At 45.0% G+C, this 7,387-nt stretch overlaps 1 protein-coding gene across 1 annotated transcript in view; it reads left to right on the top strand.

Moving 5' to 3' along the window:
- The window catches only part of LOC139207159 (diacylglycerol kinase theta), a 22,463-nt gene extending 15,519 nt beyond the window's left edge, over nucleotides 1–6,944 (top strand). The window contains exons 11-23 of the mRNA XM_070836802.1: nucleotides 1–24; nucleotides 392–453; nucleotides 1,038–1,188; nucleotides 2,143–2,181; nucleotides 2,499–2,614; nucleotides 2,794–2,945; nucleotides 3,660–3,808; nucleotides 3,902–4,080; nucleotides 4,289–4,389; nucleotides 5,482–5,628; nucleotides 5,714–5,825; nucleotides 5,934–6,086; nucleotides 6,237–6,944. The exon at nucleotides 1–24 is cut by the window's left edge and continues 31 nt beyond it. Of these exons, the coding sequence (XP_070692903.1) occupies nucleotides 1–24; nucleotides 392–453; nucleotides 1,038–1,188; nucleotides 2,143–2,181; nucleotides 2,499–2,614; nucleotides 2,794–2,945; nucleotides 3,660–3,808; nucleotides 3,902–4,080; nucleotides 4,289–4,389; nucleotides 5,482–5,628; nucleotides 5,714–5,825; nucleotides 5,934–6,086; nucleotides 6,237–6,338 (1,487 nt within the window). The 3' untranslated portion in view covers nucleotides 6,339–6,944. The remainder of the gene's footprint in view (nucleotides 25–391; nucleotides 454–1,037; nucleotides 1,189–2,142; nucleotides 2,182–2,498; nucleotides 2,615–2,793; nucleotides 2,946–3,659; nucleotides 3,809–3,901; nucleotides 4,081–4,288; nucleotides 4,390–5,481; nucleotides 5,629–5,713; nucleotides 5,826–5,933; nucleotides 6,087–6,236) is intronic.
- Nucleotides 6,945–7,387: the final 443 nt, after the last annotated feature.

Below are 7,387 nucleotides of genomic sequence, written 5' to 3'. Positions count from 1 at the left end.
AGGTCTGCATGGGCAGCAAGCAAGGTGAGCAGAGAAGAACAACCAAGGAACCACAAAAACACCAGAACGGTCCTTTAAAACCCCCTGAAGTCTCATCAAAACCTGCCACAGGTGCAGACGATGAATCAGGACAAGAGCAGAAAAATAAAAAAGGATCAAAACCAGTCAACAGATTGTCACTTCACAGCTGTTACACCTGCAGTTAGCTGCTTTCAGTAATTAGTAATAATCTTAATCTTAATGGGACAGCAAATTTGTGGAACTTGGGAAGTTTTGAGTATGTGGCTAAGTTAGTACAAAGCTGAGTTAGCATGAGGCTAAATTGGCACGATGCTAAGCTAGCACGATGCTGAGTTATGAGGGTTATAACATCTCCCTCTGCGTCCTCCAGTGCAGAAACAGACGCTGAGTCCTCTGGAGAAGATCCTGGACAAGCTGCAGGAGATCAGGAAGGTAGGAGCTGTTTTAAATTTACTAAAAGTCTGAGCTTGTTTAGGAACAGAACATATAAACATGAATGTCCACCATTACTTTGTTTCTACCTACTTACACATTTTTGTCACACTTTTTTATCTTATAGATTTTATCCGAAGTCCATTTCCATCAATGTGATAAAAAAAAAGTCTCAAAATAAAGAGAAAAATGAGCTGTTTTGAGATACTAAGTCATTATTTTTGTGAAAGTGCCTCTTTGTGGGTTTATTCTGAGTGGTGTTTTGGTTGACTCCACTAGAGAGGGGAGGAGGCAAATCAAGTAATTAAAGAGTACAACTGAGTAATTGAGTGGCAAAGGGAAGAATAATTAAACTAACGGGCAACAAACTCAGTTCGATTCAATTGTTTTATTGTCATATGTGCAGATTAAAACAAGTTTCACTGCACGGTGATTAAAGAAATAGATAAATAGAAAAAGAAAGGAGATAAATAAACAGCAGCTAAACTATATACAATAAAAATCATATATACAATCAGCACAAATCAGTAACTTGAGGGAAAAATGTGTTTTGCAGGTGAAATTAACGTGAGTTTTTTTCCCAGGTGTCTTTGCGTCAGATGAACCAGACTCGGTTTTACGTGGTGGAGAACAGGAACCGGGCGGTGCAGGTCAGCCTGCTGATCGGAGGACTGCCCCCCCTGCTGACCAAAGAGGAGTACGTCCAGCTGATCCAGGAACACCTGACAGCCAAGAGTGAGTCCGAGCCTACGTCACCTGAGCCACACCCACCTGAGCCACACCCACCTGAGCCACACCCACCTGAGCGCCGTGTATTAAACCTGTTCAGCAGAGAAACTCTTCCTCCTGCTTCGGCTGAACGAACCTTTAAAAACCTGCTCAGATCAGCTGGAAAATTCACCGACACAAAGCTCAAAATGATTCGTGGTTCTCACAGCGATGCTACAAACACATGATGATCTTATATCCCATGATGCTTTGCTGTAGATTAAACCACCAAAAAGGATGTAAAGGAGGTAAAAATGAGCTGAAACATTGAAACAACACACAACACAACAGTGATACTCTGTTACAAGTAAAAGTACTAATACCACAGTGTAGAAATACTGTATATAATCATAATTAAGTAAAAGTACAAAACTATTAGCATCAAAATATACTTAAAGTACTAAAAAATAAAAGTACACCTCATGAAAAATAAAATGGCCTGTTTAAGGAAAATATATGAAATATTATTGGATAATTATTGTTACTATTATTATTATTAGTGTTAATTATAATTACTTTAGTTTAACTTATAATGATACACCATCACGTCATTTATCAGTGGATTTATTATTTGTATTAATGATCTAAACTACAACTACTACTACTAATAGTAATAATAATAATAATACATTTTATTCATAGAGCGCTTTTCTTTAAGCTCACTTAAAGACACTTTGCAAAACGTTAAAATCACTCATTAAAAAGATAGAACAGACAATTAATAACACATTAAAACCAGTTCTGAAGAGGCCATAAAGTAGCAGGAAATATTAATACTCAAGTTGAGTACAAGTACCTCAAAATTGTACTTAAGTACCCGAGTAAATGTACTTTACCTTTTACTTTAAGGACATGGTACTGGTAATATTGCTTTAGTAAGGACTTGTCTCTCTGTCTGTCTGTCTGTCTGTCTCTCTGCAGGTCACCTGGTTGCCATCAGCCACATCTACGCCAGTCAAGGTGAGGCGGTTGTCATGGCAACTCAGTTGTTATTCTTTTCATTCTTATCTTTGGTGGCAATTTGGTTACGTTTAGGAAAACAAATGATGTTTTTAACACAAAATATCTTCTTTCTAACACACAACCAGGTGTGAAGAGCCACACTGGCTGCTCTTAATAGTGTCTTTGACCGTGTGTGTGTGTGTGTGTGTGTGTGTGTGTGTGTGTGTGTGTGTGTGTGTGTGTGTGTGTGTGTGTGTGTGTGTGTGTGTGTGTGTGTGTGTGTGTGTGTGTGTGTGTGTGTGTGTGTGTGTGTGTGTGTGTGTGTGAGTGTGTAGGTGCTGTGGCGTTGCAGATCTCGTGTTTCTCCGAGGCAGAGAGGATCTACATGTTGGCTAAAGACACGACCGTCAACAACAAGACGCTCACGTCACTCGTCATCCCAGAGATCACGGTAACGGTCATTTAATGCAACAGCACACACACACACACACACACACACACACACACACACACACACACTAGAAAACTGGCCAAATGTAGTTTTCTCAACAAGAAGGTTATTTCCAGTGTGCGACGTAGTAACCACTCCGTCCTGACGTCGTTCCCTGATCACTGATCTTCATCTCTCAGCGCGACAGGCTGGGCCCGGACGTCTGCCCCCTGCTGCTGTTCGTCAACCCAAAGAGCGGCGGCCTGAAGGGCAGAGAGCTCCTCTACAGCTTTAGGAAGCTCCTGAACCCTCATCAGGTCTTTGACATCTCCAACGGAGGGCCGCTGGCTGGGTGAGAGCCGCCGACACATCACACGTTCACAGGGAAAACATGGGTGATGCCGTTTTTAGCTTAATCCTGCCGCTTTAAAGGGCTCATACAGGTGATTTTTAAAGAATATTTTAGCCCTTTAAATATAAATCATGTACTTTTTGATTTTTTTTCAGAGCATACCGTTATTTTTTTGTATATTTATTTTTAGGGCCCGAGCACCGAGTGTGTATTCTTCTTCTTCTTCTTTTTATTTGGACACTTCAAAGGGGGAAAACGAGGTGCAAGGGATATTCAAAAACTGCAAACATGTCAGGACCGGTGTCTGGCAGAAATGGCTCGATAGCGCCCCCTAACAGTTTTCAAAGCCGAAGCCCCCTCCTTTCGCTTTGCCCTAGAAAGATGACATTTGGTGAGCATGTGTATCACACCCAGACCTGAAAAAGAGCCTCTTGGGGCCATACCGTGAAACGCACAGGAAGTCTGGCATTTTGTATGATATGTCAAAATTTGGAGTATTTTAGGCCATTTATTGGGGTCATAAACGGTCGAACTAGTGTTTTTTTCTTTTAGTTTAGTTTATTTGGTTTGTTTCAGTTAATTTCACTTTGACTCAGCAGCTAGTCTCTTTGGGTTGATTAGCAGAGGCTCTCTGCCGGTCTGATGAAATGTTGATGATACTCACTGTAATGTGAAATAAAAGGTTCCTGTGCCTTGTTCTCCATCTCTACTCAGCCTCCACACGTTCCGGGAGGTTCCCAGGTTTCGGGTGCTGGTCTGCGGCGGCGATGGGACGGTGGGCTGGGTGCTGGGAGTGCTGGAGGCCGTCCGGCACAAACTGGTCTGTCGAGAGCCGCCCATCGGGATCGTACCGCTGGGAACAGGTCAGACCACGCTGCTCCGTTGTAATGTCACCGCTCCGGTTATTAGAGGCTCTGCTGACATTAGAGGGCCTAACGTCCGTCCTGGTTCCTCAGGTAACGACCTGGCTCGTATCCTGCGCTGGGGGGCGGGATACAGCGGCGAGGACCCCCACCACATCCTGGCGTCCGTCGACGAGGCGGACGAGGTTCTGATGGACCGGTGGACCATCCTGCTGGACGCCCAGGACGTGTCTGGAGACGGCAAGGACAACGGCTTCCTGGAGCCGCCCAAGGTCTGGACCGTTTAATCAGGGAGCCCACAGGTCCTGGAGAACCTGGACAGTCAGGGAATCTAGTAAACCAGTCAGACCTGATCTGAAGTGGGTTTAACGTGATGTTTGTTACATTCTTAGATCATGGAAAAGTCAGGGAGTTTTACATTTGGGGTGGGAACCATATCACTGTGTTGAACAGGTGTGTTTGTGCCTCTTCGTGTCGCAGATTGTGCAGATGAACAACTACTTCGGTCTCGGCATCGACGCAGAGCTCAGCCTGGACTTCCACCAGGCCAGAGAGGACGAGCCCGATAAATTCACCAGCAGGTAGACGACATGACAGCTCCCCAAAAACACCTTTATGGTGGCCCCTCCTCCACCGAGGCTCATTTTTATGAGCAGAGAGCGACGGAGATTTGATAGAACAGAAAGATTTCCCCAGAGCCTCCACTGGTGTTTCTGCTTACTGTCCTCATGGAGGCTCCATAGACCTCCACTACACATTATAGACCTCCACTACACACTAACACACTGACTAACTAGCACACACACACACACTATAGACCTCCACTACACACTATAGACCTCCGCTACACACTATAGACCTCCACTACACACTATAGACCTCCACTACACACTAACACACTGACTAACTAGCACACACACACTATAGACCTCCACTACACACTAACACACTGACTAACTAGCACACACACACTATAGACCTCCACTACACACTGACACACTGACTAACTAACACACACACACTATAGACCTCCACTACACACTGACACACTGACTAACTAGCACACACACACACTATAGACCTCCACTACACACTAACACACTGACTAACTAGCACACACACACACACTATAGACCTCCACTACACACTAACACACTGACTAACTAGCACACACACACACACTATAGACCTCCACTACACACTGACACACTGACTAACTAGCACACACACACACTATAGACCTCCACTACACACTAACACACTGACTAACTAGCACACACACACTATAGACCTCCACTACACACTGACACACTGACTAACTAACACACACACACACACACACTATAGACCTCCACTACACACTGACACACTGACTAACTAACACACACACACACACACACACACTATAGACCTCCACTACACACTGACACACTGACTAACTAACACACACACACACACACACACTATAGACCTCCACTACACACTGACACACTGACTAACTAGCACACACACACTATAGACCTCCACTACACACTAACACACTGACTAACTAGCACACACACACACACTATAGACCTCCACTACACACTAACACACTGACTAACTAGCACACACACACACACTATAGACCTCCACTACACACTAACACACTGTGATTGGCTCAAACCTCACAGGTTCCACAACAAAGGAGTGTACGTGAAGGTCGGCCTGCAGAAGATCAGTTCCACCAGGAGTCTCCACAAAGAGCTGCAGCTTCAGGTGGACGCTCAGACCGTCCCACTACCGAACATCGAGGGGCTGATCTTCCTCAACATACCCAGGTAAACACAAACACAGGTAAACAGGAACACAGGTATCATAGAGGCATTACTACACATATCATCCTTTGTGTGTGTGTGTGTGTAGTTGGGGCTCTGGTGCTGATCTCTGGGGGTCAGAGGTAGACGGTCGCTATGGGAAACCAAGCATCGATGACGGCCTGCTGGAGGTGGTCGGGGTCACCGGGGTCGTCCACATGGTGAGATGAGTCACAGCAAACACACACACGATATTCAGTGGCTTTACTCAAGGTCCACTTACATGCTTTCTTCTGTGTGTGTGTGTGTGTGTGTGTGTGTGTGAGCAGGGCCAGGTGCAGAGTGGTATGCGGTCTGGGATTCGTATCGCTCAAGGGAACTACATCAGGCTGACTGTGAGCAAATCCATACCTGTGCAGGTGGACGGGGAACCGTGGATCCAGCCGCCGGGACACATCATCATCTCTGCTGCTGGGCCAAAGGTACGCCCTGTTTGTCCCTGAAGGGCACCCGTACTTTCTCTTTTTGTTTTCTTCTTTCCATCGTTTAATTCTCACCTTTTACTTGTAGTGTGTACCTGTAGTTCACCTGTACTTAAGCTTGTTGTCCGTGCTCCTCTGCTGTGTCCGCAGGTTCGGATGCTGAGGAAGTCCAAGCAGAAGCAGAAGAAGTCATCAGCTGGCGCGAAGGACGGCCGGTCTGAGAGTCCTTCCTCCAGAGACGGAGGACGCTGACCGACCCACCTGGAAAACCAGAGTCCCGCCTTTCACCTGCTTCCTGCTGCACCTGGGCAGCCACTTCAACGGCTGTGATTTCAGTCATGTAGCTTTTTTAGTAGCAACGCCGACGGGCCGCAGAGCGACGCGGAGTCTGACGGGAGGTTTATCAGTTACAGCCTGCACGTGGAGGGAGGACGTCCTGGATCACCTGGAGTTTGGCTCAGGTGGGATGGCGTTTCCATCCTGCTGGCCGGGCACTTATCACTCACAGAATTCACAATAGCCACGTTTAATATCCAGCTACTAAAATGTCTCTTTAATAGATTCATGATAGAAATTTCTGCATAAATTATTAACAAAGCGTTGATGTTGAATTTTGACGATTTCTCAGTACGGATAAGCTTCAGAGATGATGAACAAAACAAAAAAAATCTAGAAAAGTATCTAACAGAAGTTGTTGAATTCCTGTGGCTGTATATGTACAGTGGGTAGCAGTAGACTCAGTGTCAGTTGATATATTGTAATAACTTTAGTTGTGAAAAATAATGTGCAGCTATAACATGATCACGACCTCAGTGTTGGTCATGATGTCGATGGAGAATATAAAGAAACCAAATAATGAAGCTCCATAAGAGACTGACAGGCAGTTTGTTTCAGAAGCTGTAACCACATTATGTTTATCTGAACCAGAGACCTCCTGGGATAATGAACCGGTCTTCTTCTTCTTCTTCTTCTTCTTCTCTGGTGTGAAATCCTTTGATAACGCTGGTTTTAGACAACACTCGTGTTGCGGTGAAGCTCTCCGAAGCTAATGAACGCGCGCTAAATCAAACAAGGAGGCTCTGATTCTCTGAAACCACAGTGCCCACCGTAACTGGAAATTTCACAAGAGAGAAAGTGGCAAATAGTTTTAAACTGAAGATAAACTGTAAAGCCTGAAGCGCAGTTTGTAATTCAGCTGGTGGAAAGTTTCTACTTTAGCAGCAACATCAACTGTAAAATGGATATTTAAGCCCTGTTGTCCACGTTTGCCTCAAAATAACTTTAAAATCTGTTGACCAGGT

This window comes from Pempheris klunzingeri, chromosome 9 (assembly GCF_042242105.1).
Source record: "Pempheris klunzingeri isolate RE-2024b chromosome 9, fPemKlu1.hap1, whole genome shotgun sequence".
NCBI lineage: Eukaryota > Metazoa > Chordata > Actinopteri > Acropomatiformes > Pempheridae > Pempheris > Pempheris klunzingeri.
This window is presented reverse-complemented; position numbering and strand designations above follow the sequence as displayed.